Source organism: Eucyclogobius newberryi, unplaced genomic scaffold (assembly GCF_026437365.1).
Source record: "Eucyclogobius newberryi isolate DKJ021-1_F unplaced genomic scaffold, fEucNew1.0.hap1 SCAF_13, whole genome shotgun sequence".
Taxonomy (NCBI): Eukaryota; Metazoa; Chordata; class Actinopteri; order Gobiiformes; family Gobiidae; genus Eucyclogobius; species Eucyclogobius newberryi.
Genome location: NW_027315757.1, coordinates 5,630,378 through 5,648,747, shown reverse-complemented (window position 1 = coordinate 5,648,747; position 18,370 = coordinate 5,630,378). Strand labels below are relative to the sequence as shown.

Genomic DNA, 18,370 nt, shown 5'->3' with positions numbered 1-18,370 from the left:
AGGGGCACAGAGGCAGATGTGTGTGTGTGAGGGGCACAGAGGCAGACGTGTGTGTGAGGGGCACAGAGGCAGACGTGTGTGTGTGTGAGGGGCACAGAGGCAGACGTGTGTGTGTGAGGGGCACAGAGGCAGACGTGTGTGTGAGGGGCACAGAGGCAGACTTGTGTGTGAGGGGTACAGAGGCAGACGTGTGTGTGAGGGGCACAGAGGCAGACGTGTGTGTGTGTGAGGGGCACAGAGGTAGACGTGTGTGTGTGAGGGGCACAGAGGCAGACGTGTGTGTGAGGGGCACAGAGGCAGACGTGTGTGTGAGGGGCACAGAGGCAGACGTGTGTGTGAGGGGCACAGAGGCAGACGTGTGTGTGAGGGGCACAGAGGCAGACGTGCGTGTGTGAGGGGCACAGAGGCAGACGTGTGTGTGTGAGGGGCACAGAGGCAGACATGGCTCTGCCCCCCCCCCAAACGGACGCGCCCCACACTTTGAGAAGCTCGGACCTAAAGTTGTCGCTTGTTAATGTGATAAGTCACTTGGCCAAACAAGTGTTGCTTTGAAGAGTGCGTTGGGTCAGCAGTAGCTCTCTGTTGCAGTAGCTCTCTGTTGCAGTAGCTCTCTCTGTTGCAGTAGCTCTCTGTTGCAGTAGCTCTCTCTGTTGCAGTAGCTCTCTGTTGCAGTAGCTCTCTGTTGCAGTAGCTCTCTCTGTTGCAGTAGCTCTCTGTTGCAGTAGCTCTCTGTTGCAGTAGCTCTCTCTGTTGCAGTAGCTCTCTGTTGCAGTAGCTCTCTCTGTTGCAGTAGCTCTCTCTGTTGCAGTAGCTCTCTGTTGCAGTAGCTCTCTCTGTTGCAGTAGCTCTCTGTTGCAGTAGCTCTCTCTGTTGCAGTAGCTCTCTGTTGCAGTAGCTCTCTGTTGCAGTAGCTCTCTGTTGCAGTAGCTCTCTCTGTTGCAGTAGCTCTCTCTGTTGCAGTAGCTCTCTGTTGCAGTAGCTCTCTGTTGCAGTAGCTCTCTCTGTTGCAGTAGCTCTCTCTGTTGCAGTAGCTCTCTGTTGCAGTAGCTCTCTCTGTTGCAGTAGCTCTCTGTTGCAGTATCTCTCTGTTGCAGTAGCTCTCTGTTGCAGTAGGTCTCTGTTGCAGTAGCTCTCTCTGTTGCAGTAGCTCTCTCTGTTGCAGTAGCTCTCTCTGTTGCAGTAGCTCTCTCTGTTGCAGTAGCTCTCTCTGTTGCAGTAGCTCTCTCTGTTGCAGTAGCTCTCTGTTGCAGTAGCTCTCTGTTGCAGTAGCTTTCTGTTGTAGGAGCTTATGCTGTGTTTTGAAACCTGAAGCAGAGTCAAACTGCTGCTGGCTCTCGTTCAATCCTCCTGTTTACCTCCTCAGCTCATGAGGCAACAACCATGTAAACAAGCCGTCTTCTCACAGCTGCTCTGGGTGTACTAGTGCTGTAGACCAAGCTTCACATTGACTCGTGCTGTATCATGACTGTATACAAGGTCTAACTATGATAGAATGCAGCTTTACAGTAAAAATATCAGGGGCACTGTATCCAACCATTGTCCAAAAAGCTAACCTTGTCAGTAAGATGAATTCTCATGATATTAGTGAGTTCACAAACTCTTAAAAATCCATCTTGTCCCCCGCTGATGCTTTGGATTGTGATTCAGCCTGAACCACCCGTGGTGTGGGACTGGACCAATCACAAAGAAGCATTGTGGTTTGGGCGGAGCCAAAGGTGAAGCACCCAAACGAATCTTAACAAATATGGCAGCATTGACTTATAAGTACTTATGTACGCACACACACACACACACACACACACACGAACACACACACACACACACGAACACACGAACACACACACACACACACGAACGCACACACACACACACACACACACACAGACACACACACACACACACACACATTCGCACACACACAGACACACACACACACACACACACACAAACACACACACACACACAGACACACACACACACACACACACACACACACACAGACACAGACTCAAGTAAGAATAAAACATTTTAAGTGCTTATGTGGCAGTCACACCCCATTTCACAAGGCTTTATGCAATCTAAGCACTTCAAACCAATATATTATTACATTACACACACACACACACACACACCTCTTAAAACGACTTCAACATGTCATCAAAACTTCCTATACTTCTTATACTTTCATATGGGAAGGAAATCAATACTCGGCCCATTCATTTTTCCAGTATCATCCAAGAGTAACTGTCTGGACCTAGCATCTGATTCATAATTATAAGTTAATTGAATTTGAAAGAATAAACAAAGTCAATTAAAGCCGCAAGCGGCATCCAACGGCCCTCGCGGGCCGCCGGCCTTCCGACTCTGCGCTTTTGACTTGATAAAGATGGCGCCCTTATTGTGTGTTGAATAAAAAAAGAACTTGACAGACGGCGACACATTGGACATGGCCAATCCAGTGCAAATGAACACAAGTGTCAGTCAAATTTGCTGCGCCGCCGCACAGAGACCGTAGCACTTGGAATAAAAATATGGATAACTTTTGATGCCCCGCTTGTGTAGATGATTTTTCCCAAAGTAAAGCTTGATCGAGCTATTGCCCACGGAGGAGTTTGTTAAAGTGTGAAGCGTAAATGTGAACATTTCAAGGATTTGGCGTTTTTCCCATTTGTGACAGTATATTTGCAGCTCCACGGCACAGAGACCGTACCACTTAAAATCAAAATATGGATAACTTTTGATGCCCCGTTTGTGTAGATGATTTTCCCCAAATATGAGCTTGATCGGGCAATCGGCCTAGGAGGAGTTCGTTAAAGTGTGAAGCGTAAAAATGTGGTGATTTTAGAGATTTCGCTGTTTTCCCATTTCTGACATATATTTGCGGGTCCGCCACACAGAGACCGTAGCACTTAGAATCAAAATATGGGTAAGTTTTGATGCCCCGCTTGTGTAGATGATATTCTCCAAATATGAACTTGATCGGACAATCGCCCTAGGAGGAGTTTGTTAAAGTGTGAAGCGTAAAAATGTGGTGATTTGAGCGATTCTATGATTTTCCCATAAGGATAACATGGGATGTTTCTGTCAATGCTACGGTTACGCCGTACAAAATATGACTTTGGCTCTCATACTTTTATGATCAGGATGGCAAATTAGAATTTTGTTCAAAATATCATGTCATTTGGAAAAACTATTGTTTATAGGCCACTCTGAAGGCCAAATAGTCAGAATTCTGGGAAACGTTTGCGGCTCCGTCGCACAAAGACCGTAAAAGTTATCCTTAAAATTTGGATAACTTTAGATACACCACTTGTCTAGAGGACGTACACCGATTTTGAGGTTGGTGGGCAAAACGCACTAGGAGGACTTCGTTAAAGTGTAAAACATAAAAATGTGGTAATTTGAGAGATTTTGTGGTTTTCCCATAGGGATAACATGGGAGGTTTCTGTCATCGCTACGACTACTGCGTAAAAATTTAGGCATTTTTGTGATTGGCTTTTGTGATCGGGACGGCAAAATAGAATTTTGGGTAAAGTTTAGACAATTTTGGTAAAACTAATTTTTGACCTTCAATGTTAATTTAAAGGTCACTCTGTAGGGGGCGCTATCACTGCCATTTCAATTTTGTCAGCCTAAACTGGTCCAAACTAGAAAGTTTAACAAATGATTCAAATTTGGTCCTAATCGGACTGGTTTTGATCAAATGGGAGCAATTTTTAGACCTGCAATATTCCAAAATAAGTTGTCCAACTTTGCGGCTGCGCCGCACACAGACCGTAAAAGGTATCTCAAAAAATTGAATAACTTTAGATGCCCCACTTGTCCAGAGGACGTACGCCGATTTTGAAGTCGGTGGGCAAAACGCCCTAGGAGGAGTTCGTCAAAGTTTGACGTGAACAAAATGGCTAACACAGCGTGTTTTCATTTTCAAAGGAAGATGGTGGCCATAGGGTAAGTCTGGGGGCGTGGCCACAATAATATTTTTTTTTTGTCCTCACAAGAGGAATGCGTGTCCCGAATTTCGTAGCTCTACGCCAAAGTTGACCTCGGGGCGTCTTCCATAGGCGCAATGTATTTTGACTTTTGTCGGTGGCGCTGTCGCGCCATTTTTTAACGCAAAAAAAAATGGCCCAGAAAAAACAAAATTTTTCGCCGATTCTGAATTTTGGGCAAAGTTTGGTGAGTTTTTGAGCATGTTCAGGGGGTCAAATTAGAGATCAAAGCGATGAAGAACAAGAAAAATTAAAGCCGCAAGCGGCATCCAACGGCCCTCGCGGGCCGCCGGCCTTCCGACTCTGCGCTTTTGACTTGATAAAGATGGCGCCCTTATTGTGTGTTGAATAAAAAAAGAACTTGTCAGACGGCGACACATTGGACATGGCCAATCCAGTGCAAATGAACACAAGTGTCAGTCAAATTTGCTGCGCCGCCGCACAGAGACCGTAGCACTTGGAATAAAAATATGGATAACTTTTGATGCCGCGCTTGTGTAGATGATTTTTCCCAAAGTAAAGCTTGATCGAGCTATTGCCCACGGAGGAGTTTGTTAAAGTGTGAAGCGTAAATGTGAACATTTCAAGGATTTGGCGTTTTTCCCATTTGTGACAGTATATTTGCAGCTCCACGGCACAGAGACCGTACCACTTAAAATCAAAATATGGATAACTTTTGATGCCCCGTTTGTGTAGATGATTTTCCCCAAATATGAGCTTGATCGGGCAATCGCCCTGGGAGGAGTTCGTTAAAGTGTGAAGCGTAAAAATGTGGTGATTTTAGAGATTTCGCTGTTTTCCCATTTCTGACATATATTTGCGGGTCCGCCACACAGAGACCGTAGCACTTAGAATCAAAATATGGGTAAGTTTTGATGCCCCGCTTGTGTAGATGATATTCTCCAAATATGAACTTGATCGGACAATCGCCCTAGGAGGAGTTTGTTAAAGTGTGAAGCGTAAAAATGTGGTGACTTGAGCGATTCTACGATTTTCCCATAAGGATAACATGGGATGTTTCTGTCAACGCTACGGTTACGCCGTACAAAATATGACTTTGGCTCTCATACTTTTATGATCAGGATGGCAAATTAGAATTTCGTTCAAAATATCATGTCATTTGGAAAAACTCTATTGTTTATAGGCCACTCTGAAGGCCAAATAGTCAGAATTCTGGGAAACGTTTGCGGCTCCGTCGCACAAAGACCGTAAAAGTTATCCTTAAAATTTGGATAACTTTAGATACACCACTTGTCTAGAGGACGTACACCGATTTTGAGGTTGGTGGGCAAAACGCACTAGGAGGACTTCGTTAAAGTGTAAAACATAAAAATGTGGTAATTTGAGAGATTTTGTGGTTTTCCCATAGGGATAACATGGGAGGTTTCTGTCATCGCTACGACTACGGCGTAAAAATTTAGGCATTTTTGTGATTGGCTTTTGTGATCGGGACGGCAAAATAGAATTTTGGGTAAAGTTTAGACAATTTTGGTAAAACTAATTTTTGACCTTCAATGTTAATTTAAAGGTCACTCTGTAGGGGGCGCTATCACTGCCATTTCAATTTTGTCAGCCTAAACTGGTCCAAACTAGAAAGTTTAACAACTGATTCAAATTTGGTCCTAATCGGACTGGTTTTGATCAAATGGGAGCAATTTTTAGACCTGCAATATTCCAAAATAAGTTGTCCAACTTTGCGGCTGCGCCGCACACAGACCGTAAAAGGTATCTCAAAAAATTGAATAACTTTAGATGCCCCACTTGTCCAGAGGACGTACGCCGATTTTGAAGTCGGTGGGCAAAACGCCCTAGGAGGAGTTCGTCAAAGTTTGACGTAAACAAAATGGCTAACTCAGCTTGTTTTCATTTTCAAAGGAAGATGGCGGCCATAGGGTAAGTTTGGGGGCGTGGCCACAATGATTTTTTTTGTTTATCCTCACGAGAGGAATGCGTGTCCCGAATTTCGTAGCTTTACGCCAAAGTTGACCTCGGGGCGTCTCCCATAGGCGCAATGTATTTTGACTTTTGTCGGTGGCGCTGTCGCGCCATTTTTTAACGAAAAAAAAAATGGCCCAGAAAAAATAAAATTTTTCGCCGATTCTGAATTTTGGGCAAAGTTTGGTGAGTTTTTGAGCATGTTCAGGGGGTCAAATTAGAGATCAAAGCGCTGAAGAAGAACAAGAAAAATAATAATAATAATAATAATAATAATAATATTTTTAGCAAAAACAATATAGCCGTTTTCACTATAACAACAAATTATACATCGTTTGAAAGCTCTAAGCCTTCCCGATGCCGCCATGGGGTGGAATCATCATTTCGAGCGCTTACGCGCTCGTCACTCCCTATTCCGTCGGGATGCCCCGCCCACTCCCCATAGACTTCCATTGATTTGAGCAGATACAAGCATGGCCCATGCCTGCGGCATGGATTCTCGCGTACAGGACGATGCCAGGAGGGTTTTTGAAGGAATGCAGCGCTTCGCGATGCTGTTGTCAACAATTAGTGAATGGGCTACGCCCATTCACTAATTGTTGACTATTTCTGTCATAGCAGGAGTAAGTATGCATGATCCATGCCTTCGGCATGGGCTAGTTCACTGTACTTGCCAGGGGCGACGGGGCACCAAACATGCGGGCTGCGCCCGCATGTTTGGTAAGACAGTTGCAACGCTGCCTTTGGCAGCGTTGCGGGAGCAATAGGCCCTCCGCCCTGCTGGGGCTCGGGCCTAATTAGTAAAACTGAAGGAGCGATGCAAGAAAAACAAATCATTTCCTATCGTCACAGTGGGAAGAATATACTGTTACTCAAGTACTCAAGTACTGTTACACGGTAAAACTCAAGGAGTAAAAGTGCAAGTAACTGGGCAAAAGTAGTTCCCTGGTGAACTGTGAGTCAGGTCGGCATGAGGGCAGTTATTTTCAGCGTCGGTCTATCACGGAGCAAACAGGTTCAGACAACAGCTGCTGCCAGTCGCGTCTACTATGCATAAATGTATAGAATGTGTCTACGGGTTTGTTTGTGATTGTCGGTCTAATTCCAATTGAAGTTTCTGAAGTGACCTGAGCCTGTTGAACTCACTGCTTTGTGGTCGTCCTTTGTTCACTTCAAGTCTGGGGCCCTTAAACCACAGCCCTGTCTGCTTTAGGCCCTTCAGAACACATGACCTCAGCTCCGGGGTGGTATTTGTGGACAGAATGTCATAGGTTTAATCCCATTTTCACTATAGATCATGAAGCGCAATCTACTGAAAATAAACCTCAGCCCTTTCAAGGTTGAATCATTTCTATTTAAAGGGTATATGACCAGTTCACATGTTTTTCTAATTATGACTTGGTTTTGGTGAGTTTGTCTGTTGGAAATATGTATCATAGTTTTAAATCAGTCAAGTTGTAGGTTGTGAAGAAATTTGGGAAAAAACCGGGGTAGAGCTGAGTTTTAAACTGAATCCCTCAGTGATGTCATCAATAGGCGACATTCCATTCAAAATGCAGAGACAATTTACACACAACTGACACATTTAAACAATAATTAGACAAAACAAAAGTTTTGTTTTTACATGGATTTTGGCCATTGTTTGCAGTATTGTTGCCAGGTAACAGTTGTGGAATGAATGACCTCTACCTCTCACATCTGCTGCTCGTGTCCAACCAGGAAGTAACATTATAAACTTCACCAAACGGGGGGGGAAATAGAAAACAATTTTTGAAACATTTGAAATAAAAACATAATTATGGACACGGTTTTAGTAATAAGTAAGCAACTTGTTCTTACTGTCCTGAGCTCTGATGGGTCCTGCCGTTGTTTATAAGTCTATTGAGGTCTCGCCTCCTCCTCCTCCTCCTCAGAGCTGCCAAGTGCCTCTTTTGTTGTCTATTATTTCAAAAGTATTGGAAATTAGATACTAATCAATACCAAAACCAGTATTGAAACTAGATACTCATTTGAGAAAGTATTGATACTAAAAAACAGGACAAAATTCAACCTTTCCAGAACAGTTTTGGAAATACGGCATATGACAAGAGTACTATAAGAAAGTATAACTATTTGTGTTGAATATTACAACCTATTATTTCAAACATTTGTTTAACCATCATTTTGGTTTCAGGTTTCCTTTTATTTGAACAAAACTTTGCCTCCTGCTTAACATTTGGGTCTCACTGTCTTCAAGTTTATGATATATAATTCTTATGCAACCTCCCCTCAGTCTACAACAGCCTCATAACACCTTGAATGAGATATCTGACAGCTCTGAGGGCCACATGACACGCGTATGGAGTCTGTGTATAGTCCAGATAAGGATTATGCAATTACTACATTAGTTGACAATTTTCAACAGTTGTTGTGACGAATCTAGTTACTTCTAGTTCTAGCCCAACATTGTGTACAATGAAGTCTTACACAAATGTTTGAATGAAACAAAACACTTGAGTTATGTTTTGGTGGTGAAACTACCTTAGACCATGGATAGTAAAAAAAAGAAAATTCTAAGTGCTTATGTGGCATCATAAGTCACACCCCATTTCACAAGGCTTTATGCAATCCAAGCACTTCAAACCAATATATTATTACACTGCACACAAGCTTATCTCGTGTACACCTGTTTCACCGTCTAGAATGTATTATCATTTCAAACTTATGCTCCACCAACTTTGGACCTTCTCATTATTTGTCTGGGATTGGCTCCACAAGCTTTTGGGGGAAAAAGTATAATTTCCTGTTTGTTTACTGTTTGACTTTGAACTTTGTGTCAATCTTTGTTTCATGTGGATTGGCCCAGTAATGACAGCGACATGAACCAGGTCAACACATGACTCAGCTAAGCTTAAACTATAGAGAGTCTACAATTACAATTTAGGATGGTTGCCATAGTAATTAACAATTTAAAACAAAATGGTATCTTTTGAATGTCCTCAGAATGGTGCATATTCATAGGTTTCAGCCTCGTGTTCAGTGGTGATATTTTCAGGACTTTAGCCCATTCAAAATTTTAATACTTGTTTGAAATTGTACAAATTTAGTGGATCAAATTTGCACGCAAAAAGGAACGAAAACTAACATGCAAAGGTGAGTTTCAAACCCCGGTCTCCTGCATGAACAGCAAACGCCCATCCCACTGAACTTACCTCCCATGCCAGTACAGCCCTGTGAATAGTCAATTCATTGCACAAATTAGTGCTGTCGTTAAAATACTGCCTGTAACCTCTACTCATTAGAAACGTGAACAGAGCCTTAGCTACAAACAAAGACTATAAAAGATAGATTTTAAAACCGTTTGTTGAAACTTGACACTGCTGTTGCTTCACTTCTCCTCTGCACATGCTCAGTTAGACACAACCTGCAAACATCCAAGATTCCCACACAGGTATATTCAGCGTGGTTTGAGGCTGTGTGGTCCTCAGAGCACATGTGCAGACCTCTAAAAGAAGCTGCTGTCCGCTCTGGTTCTAAAAGCTCTTGTTAGAGAGCAGAGCATCAACGGGCCTCTGAACACACAGACTGAGCAACTGTGGGAGAAGAATAATCAGGCTTCCTGCAGTACTGCTCAGCAGCCTGTAGAGGCCACACAAGCTTCAGCAGCAGAAAACAGGCTTATTTGGATATATTTTGGAACAGTTTAAATATAGTTGTGACACACATTAATTTTGTTTTTTATTGGTCACTGACTGCTTTGATTTCCCTGATTGAACGCCACAGATAAACAGAAAGCCCAAACCTATGAAAAAACCCAGTAAAATCAAATGTTTTCAGACTTTTCCCCTGATAAAAGGAACAGAAATATATTATATAAAGTATGTGTTTTCCTTTGTCTTGTAGGTGTACAGACAGCATCTGGACACAGAGGAGCAGGACTTGTCCCCAGCACTGACTCAGCACATGGAGACAGAGGACGCAGAGGACGCAGAGGACGCAGAGGAGACAGAGGACAATCTGGTAAAAAATAATCATAAATATAATACATACATACATACATACAGTACATACAAACAATGTTCCCTCTAATTTTTCACGTGTCTGGGCAAACACACAAGCTCTCTGAGCACAATGAGGACCACTGTTAGCAACATCAGATGTGCACGCTGTGGCCACACACCAGTATCACACAGCACGCCTGTTCAAAACCATGGATCATAGCAAGTTACATTAAAATAATCAAATTACAGCAGCAATTTTCATTAGTTTACTTTTATTACAAGAAATTAGTCCCACTTAAAATGAAAAATACAAAAATCCTGTTGTTCATGAGATGTATAGTATTTATATGTGAGAGTTCTGCTTTGGCCTGGCTGTGGTCCAGTGGCACAAGCCTTTCCATCCTAAAAGAACCACATTTCTTTTTTACTTTGGCTTGGTGAGTGGACATGTCCATGGTGCTGCCCGTTCGTTTCGCCATCATAAGGGGCTGTGTCTTTTCCGCGGTCGTCTGCTCGGACCGGCGCATCGCAGTCCGCTGCGCTGCGGGACTAATTAGACTAATATCTCAGTGAATATGAGTCTGATTGTAATAAAACACAGCGTTTTGAAACAAAAAATATAGGGAACATGTGTTCCTGGGACAGTGCTTCTACTGGCCACTAGAGTTTTCTACAGTGTCAAAACGCTTGCACTTCATTCTAGATTGCCCCCAGTGGCCGTTTGGTAATTAGATTAGATTAGGTGTAATATTAGATATTAATTAATAGGTTTATGATGAATACAATTTTCTGCGCGCCATAAATTTTCTTGCGCAGTGCGCAATTGTGCAGGCGCGCAACTTAGTGGGAACAGTGCATACAAATGATAATATGTCTACAGTACTGTGCAGTTGACTTTTCACAAGACATGAATATCCGTTTCAAATAATAGTGATATTAATCTGACTCTATCAGTTTGAACGCTTGGATTAGTGTCAAAGAAGCGGTCCAAGTCACAGGCACGCTTTATGAAATGAGCCATATTCAAGATGAATTTGAGAACAAGTCCAGACTTTAAAAACTTGGGTGTGCGATATCGACAAAAATTCAATCAGAATATGCTAAATGTGCTCAAATGTGTCCATAAATGTCTTGTCGGGGTTCAAGTATCTTAGTTATTGTGCTCTTTTTTTTGTAGAATAAAAAAACGTATATTCCAGTATATTCAAGTATTTTATAATATTTTACATGATGGCAACTTTTACCACATATCTTTCAAAATGAGTGCTGTAGATGTGCTGCAGGTCAGAGGTCAGAGGTCAGAGCTGAGCATTAGGGAAACGTTAGCTGGACTCTGAATGAACCCGTAGAGAAGTGACCCACAAAATGTCCTCTTCTCAGAACTCACACACTAAAGTTTATATTTATGGACATATTTTTGACAGTAGAGTTTGTAAATGTGTAAGTTGAAATTTTGATTGCCAAAAATAAAGTCTGTTAAGTCGCTGACAACAAACTGCACTTCCAAGATAACAACCGCACTTTTTGTCTTCTCTCAGAAGATGCACCTGGACAGGTTTAAAATGTGGAATTTGAACACAATGTAACTTATAACAATCGCAATGTTTGTCAGAAAAATAGCTATTCGATTTTGCCACCAGTCTATGGCCTTAATCGGCCCTCGGCTTCCATCAGCGTTCACTCTGTGGCCCCTGGTGACAAATGCCTGGACAATCCTGGTATGAAGCGATATTTTGCTCTTTAATTTTACCGTCCACAAACGTCTTGTATGAAACTTAAATTTGAACATTGACATTGGCTGGCACAGTTTGGCACATTTCTGATGGCTAGCAAAATTAGAATGTGATGATTATTGGCAGAAGCATAAAACATATCACCCAAATCTGAGGTGGATATTAAATAAAGTTGTGCTGCAGTACATTTAAACATTCTTGTCTCTGTTTGTCTTCCAGAGCTCAGCGTCTCTCTGGGAGTGTCTGCGTCTGTTGGAGGACTCCGCCCTGACACACGGGCTGCAGGTCAGCTTCTACACAGCCCGGCACTAGAGCAAATTCATTTCTGTACCTCTGTGCTAGTGCTAATGCTAATGCTAATGCTAATGCTAATGCTAATGCTAATGCTAATGCTAATGCTAATGCTGCTATGCTCTGTCTAGGAGCTGGTGTGTAACACAGAGACCCCTGCTCCTCCTGAGAGCACCCCCACAGACCTGGAGCAGCAATGGCAGGACCTCCTAGAACTCATTGGGCCTCAGGTAACTAATCAGCAACTAAGCATTTGTCTCTCAATATGGTTAAAGCCCCAATATTAAACTGTCAAGTTAAAAATAAACAAAACAAAAAAGGATTTTTATATAAATATATTTTACTTGTTTTCATTGCACTGAAAAACAAAACAGACATATGTCCATACTCTGAGTGGGCTTGCATCTTCACAAACCTGACGTGTACTTGTCCTTGTGGAGCCCCATGGTTGTTTCCATGGAAATGTTCCTTTGGCTGTAAAATTCTACAGTATGGCATTAAACTTATGTATCTCCTCTACATAAGAGAGTTAGTGAGAGATTTACATACTGTTGCTTTAAACAGCAGAAATGACCTCATGGCCAAAAGAACATGCAAAATGAACGTGTAAAAATGTAAAACACCACAATCACTTTTTTAATGTTTTAATACATTTGAAGTTGAATTACAAACCATAAAAGGGAAGTATATATTTAAATTTATCTTACTAGTTCCTAGTCTAAATTCACATGCATGAATTTAGAACAGCTTTTTTCATCCAGTAAACTGAGGCGCACAGTCCGAGCTCTTACTTACAAAATAAAACTTAAAAAAATGAGTTGCAGACAGCATAGTGCAGTCTGATTTTGTGTTGTGTGTGTGTGTGTGTGTGGTGTGTGTGTTGTGTGTGTGTGCGGTGCGCGTGTGTGTGGTGTGTGTGTGTGTCTGTGGTGTGGTGTGTGTGCGTGTGTGTGTGTGTGTGCGGTGCGTGTGTTGTACCCTGTAAGATAAGATCATTTTTAATTCTAGTTTTAGAACAGCAGAAGAATAGAAGAGTGAAAAGTTGTGAAAAGTGATCATGAAAGAATGAAATGTAGTATGCTTAATTTACTCTAGTATACTTTGCCCTGATTAATACATAAAATAAATGATTTATTCAGACTGGTGACGTTGACGTGGGGAGCCCCCTGGAGCAGACGTCTGGTTCTCAGGTGACAGCCCCGGCTGAACAAGGGGGCCCTCTACTGGAAGCCTACTTACAGCACCGTAAGCATGCCTACACGCTATATATGTATAATATAAATATATAATATAATAACATAAATATATATGCACCCTAATAACATGAGGGTGCTGCAAGACATGAGGGTGCTGCAAGGTTCAGTGTTAGGACCACTGTTGTTTACTATGTATATAACTGGCAGCTCTATGCAGATGATACAGGCGCTGTTATATCGACATGCCACAGTATTGTCTCACCTCATGGTCACAGACCTCGCCCTCAACACTTAGGCCAGTCGTATCATTGTACAAGCAATTAAGCTATTGGACAATTAAGCTATTGGGCAAAAAAAGTTGACATCCTTGTGATATCGTCCAAAAACATAATCTTTTCACTTTTGAGCCTGTGTGGTTCTGTGGAACTCTTGCTGACTTAAAACGGCAGACTGACCTGAATATCTTAAACTGTGGCTGAAATCATGGCACAAGCACGTGATGATTTTTATGATTGTATGCTTACAGTAACTTTGCTAATTTATAATGTTTACTTTTATTTTTATACTGAATTGTTTTAAAGCCTCCTATGGACAGGTGTTGAAGATTTAAACACATGAAACATCTGGTTCATCCCTGCTATGTCCATATAAAATAAAACACAATGTATGAACTACCTCAGTTCTCTCTCTGGGAGGGCATTTGGGTTATATTAGAGAAACATTTATAGGACACTTAGGGTTGGGCGATTTTGACAGAAATGAGTATCTCGTATATTCAGACCATAAAATTAACCATAAAATTAATTAGACCATAAAATCAAGCACAAAATATACTCTTGTTTGGGAGATTACACTAGATCTTTCCTTTCATTTTATGTTCAATCAGCTGTTTTTGCTGTCATTTTTAATAGTTTTAATTATAGACAATATGCTCGTTTGCTCACTAAATGCAGCTGAACAAACACATCTTTCATCTTCTACAGGAGCAGGTTCAGACCAAGAGCTGCTCCCTCTGCTGCCCAGTGACCAGCTGGACGACCCCACTCCTGACCCTCTCCGCACGCCTCCCGCTGCCCTGTCCACCGACCCGTCTTTCCTGCTGGACGAGGCTGACCTGGAGGAGCTGAGTGGCGGCCTGGAGGACATCCTGGGGGACGCGTACATGCTGGAGGAGATGAGTCGTCTGGACCAGGAGCTGGAGGAGGGCTTCAGCGAGGAGCTGAGCAAGAGGCTAGAGGAGCAGGGATACTTGGACCGGGAGCTCAGCCAGCGCACCAGCTGGCTCAGCCTCAGCAGGGACAGGAACATGGAGAAGGAGGACATCCACACCGTCCAACCAGGTATAGCAACATGGCCCAGACTGAACAAAATAGCATTCCATTCTAACTGTCTGATGCTTTACTGTAGAACATTCAAGACAAAGCAATAGCATCTCCATAGAGACAAGCAGTAATGTTATACAGCGTAACTAAGTATACTGTACTTTTACCTTGTGTGGTGAGGAAGGATGGATTTGGAAATGAACCCAGACAGTAAAACAATAAACAAAGAATAACTTCCATCCAAGACAATGAATAACAACTCTACAAGGTAAAATAACACAGAAAACCATAGGGCTAATCAGAGTAGGCTAATACTAATGCTAATGCTAATGCTAATACTAGACAAGGGGAGAGTAAGAGGTGGAGTCTGGTGGACTAAAGGGGAGATTGAGGGGCGGAGCCTGGAGGACTAAAGTGGAGAGTGAGGGGCGGAGTCTGGAGGACTAAAGTGGAGAGTGAGGGGCGGAGTCTGGAGGACTAAAGTGGCGAGTGAGGGGTGGAGTCTGGAGGACTAAAGGGGAGATTGAGGGGCGGAGCCTGGAGGACTAAAGTGGAGAGTGAGGGGCGGAGTCTGAAGGACTAAAGGGGAGATTGAGGGGCGGAGCCTGGAGGACTAAAGTGGCGAGTGAGGGGCGGAGTCTGGAGGACTAAAGGGGCGATTGAGGGGCGGAGCCTGGAGGACTAAAGGGGAGAGTGAGGGGCGGAGTCTGGAGGACTAAAGGGGAGATTGAGGGGCGGAGCCTGGAGGACTAAAGGGGAGAGTGAGGGGCGGAGTCTGGAGGACTAAAGGATAGATTGAGGGGCGGAGCCTGGAGGACTAAAGGGGAGAGTGAGGGGCGGAGTCTGGAGGACTAAAGGAGAGTGAGGGGTGGGGTCTCCACAATCTCTCAACTGAGCTGTCTGTGACAATAATGTCCATAGCAACAGCGTGGAAACAGTTGTTTAACGCCCCTGTAGGTAAACGAACAAACCGGTTGCTTCATATGAAGTATGAATTGACCTTTGAGGGCTCTTTGCGCTGCGTTTGACACGTGTTACTGCGCAGACTGGACCTGCAGACTGGACCTGCAGACTGGACCTGCAGACTGGACCTGCAGACTCATGTGCTCAGAGAGGAACATCTTATTTTGAAAATTAATAAATCCCCACTGTCACTTCACGTTCACCTAAAATCTTTGTCCCAGTCTGCTTAAAACTGGCCCCGACTGACCGCCCAAGACCTCAGCTCAGGTCCGCTTGAATTGGCACGAGCCCATCTTGAGAACATACTCTGCGTTGCATAAAACAAATAAAGGTGAATTCAATAAAGAAACAACGCTCTGAAGTTAATTTATTTAATTATTTTATCTCTTTCATTTTGCGAACAAATTGAAAAACTGGAAATCAAACAATGTTATTGCTCACTTCTTTCTTTGCCTGTATGTGAGGCCATGACAAACATCTCCCACAGGGGGCGCTTTTCAATGCACAGTTCTCTGTCACTGATTCAAACACTATCACCATGGACTTGCACCATCCCACTCCAGCCTCTTCACACCAGCGTTAAGGTCGGAAAAATAGTGCCCCGCCCCCTGGAAAAGGCTCCTGTTAACACTTTCTCCGGGGGTCAAAGGTGGCCCTCTGTGTTCTAAACTGAAGAATCTACTAGTGTGTAATGTGCTTTGGAATGTCATGGTCACAATGCCCTTTATGAGAACACATTTAAGAGTAACTAAGCCTTATTGCACTGGTCAGAAGGTAGTTTAACTTTGCAGATGATAATGAATGAAGTTTGGACTGTAGTATTTTTGACCGTTGCAATGTTTTCTTGTGTGGTGCAGATGATGACGAGGAGCTGGACTCAGACTCAGGTCTGTCTCTGGACTCCAGCCACATCCCTCCTTCTCCCAGCAACTCCGAGGCCTCCTCCTCCTACTGCTCCACCTCTTCATCCACCAGCCAACCTTCTTCCATGGAGCTCGAGTTCACCATCAAAGAGGAGCCGCTGGAAGAGGAGGAACTTGGGGCCGTGGGCGGACAATACTACCCCCATCACGACTCCAAACACATCTTCTCTTCTACTTTCCACTCTGACCAAAAGCTCTTCGACGATCTCCCCTGGCTGGAGCAAATCAACCACGATCACACTTACAGCCAACCGCAAAAAGTCTCTCCAAATACCCCCTCCAAGCATCTCAAGTTCTCCCCCAAAGACGAAAAACCGTACCACCACCCGAAACACCAGTGGAACCGAGATGAAAGACACGCACGGACCCTCAGAATCCCATTCTCCAACGAGCTCATCGTCAGTCTGCCCGTGGAGGAGTTCAACGACCTTCTGGCCAACTACCAACTGGACGAAGACCAGCTGAACCTCGTCCGTGACATAAGGCGACGTGGGAAGAACAAAATCGCTGCCCAGAATTGTCGAAAACGCAAAATGGACACACTTGAAGGACTGGAGAAGGACGTGACGGGGTTGAAAAAACGCAGATCCCGACTTTTGAAGGACAAGCAAGAAGCGCTGAGGACTCTCCAGGAGCTGAAGCAGCGCATGAGCAGCCTCTACCAAGACGTCTTCTCCAGTTTGAGGGACGATGAAGGCAGGCCGCTGGATGTACACCAATATATGTTAAGTTTTGAGAGTGATGGAAGCGTAGATGTGGTGTCCAGGAGGCAAAGGAGCAAGGAGAAGAGCAGGCGCAAGCAGAAGGACAAGAAGTGAGGAGCACCGTGTGTTTCAACTGGTGAGGAAAGCTTTGGAGAACAAAAAAAGGTTCTAAAAAAACGATCTTAAACGTTTGGGGCTGTAAAATTCTAGCACACCGAAAAAGACAAGCGTCAGAAGACGAGAAGAAAGGAGGAACAGAGTGAATGAAGGATGAGTTTGTGGAGCGGTGTAATTCTAAAATGGAGTTCTTTTAAGTGAGGACTGAAGATGTTCTCGTGCGGTTCTCTGCTGAGGGAACTGAAGAGAGTCGCAGTGTCAGAGATAATGCCCAAGGATATTCCAGTTCAGAGTTGTGAAACTTTTTGAAATATGGGAAAGCCACAGGAAAAAAAAAACATTAAAAAGTACTTGATATTTAAGTAGTCATCTATTTTACATTTAATGCAAGTGTACATTTAAATTTGATGAAATAACATTTGCGCTTTAAGGATGACATTACATTTATTTTAAGGTTATGTTTCATTTTCACATAACAAAGAGTCAGAAACACCATTTTAGAGTTTGGGTATTTTTTTTTTAAACTTCCTTTGCAGCGATGTTTTTGTCTCGAAATGGAGTGTTAAAGTTTACACCTTGTTTAGACTCATGGTAAGACACGACAACAAATGAAGAATTCCATGTATTTGAAAGTATTGGATGATGCCTGGGACAATACTTTGATTTTACAAGCCAATATTTAGTTTCAATATCACATAACTAATACTATGGATGAAGTATTTGATTTACAAATGTTTTCCCCCCAAAGAGATTCTTCACGTGTGTCACAACGTCTCAAACTACCTCAGAGACTTTAAAAGCGCATGTTTCTAAACTGGAAAGTGGCTGGGCCGGACCAAGCTGTTTTCACTCTCAAGTGCTGTGGCCGTTTTATGCACAAGGAGGTTTTGATTTAGTCTTAAAGTTTTGAATAAGAAGAAGTCAAATGAATGTTTTTGATTCAAATTGAATTTTGTGTGTGTTTTGATCACCTTGTAGCTGTAATTTGTGACAAGTGTGTTTGTTGTTTCTGGTATGTGATTGAAGCCCCTGGGTGGGCTCGCTTTGCTGTTGAGGTTTAAATAAAGTTTTTTTTAAACGTTAACTGTTGCCTTCATAAAAGTATTTTCTAGGATTGAAGTGTAAAAAATCTGCTAAGCAACAATTCTAAAACTAGTAATTTAAGAAGGTATCAATACAAAAGGAAAATCCATTAGGGCAAAATTGGACTTTT

The 18,370-nt window shown here is 43.0% G+C and overlaps 1 protein-coding gene across 1 annotated transcript in view; it reads left to right on the top strand.

Moving 5' to 3' along the window:
* The window catches only part of nfe2l1a (nfe2 like bZIP transcription factor 1a), a 26,799-nt gene extending 8,564 nt beyond the window's left edge, over positions 1 to 18,235 (top strand). The window contains exons 4-9 of the mRNA XM_072442391.1: positions 9,811 to 9,927; positions 11,861 to 11,926; positions 12,064 to 12,162; positions 13,072 to 13,177; positions 14,112 to 14,468; positions 16,271 to 18,235. Coding sequence (XP_072298492.1) covers positions 9,811 to 9,927; positions 11,861 to 11,926; positions 12,064 to 12,162; positions 13,072 to 13,177; positions 14,112 to 14,468; positions 16,271 to 17,154 — 1,629 coding nt within the window. The 3' untranslated portion in view covers positions 17,155 to 18,235. The remainder of the gene's footprint in view (positions 1 to 9,810; positions 9,928 to 11,860; positions 11,927 to 12,063; positions 12,163 to 13,071; positions 13,178 to 14,111; positions 14,469 to 16,270) is intronic.
* Positions 18,236 to 18,370: the final 135 nt, after the last annotated feature.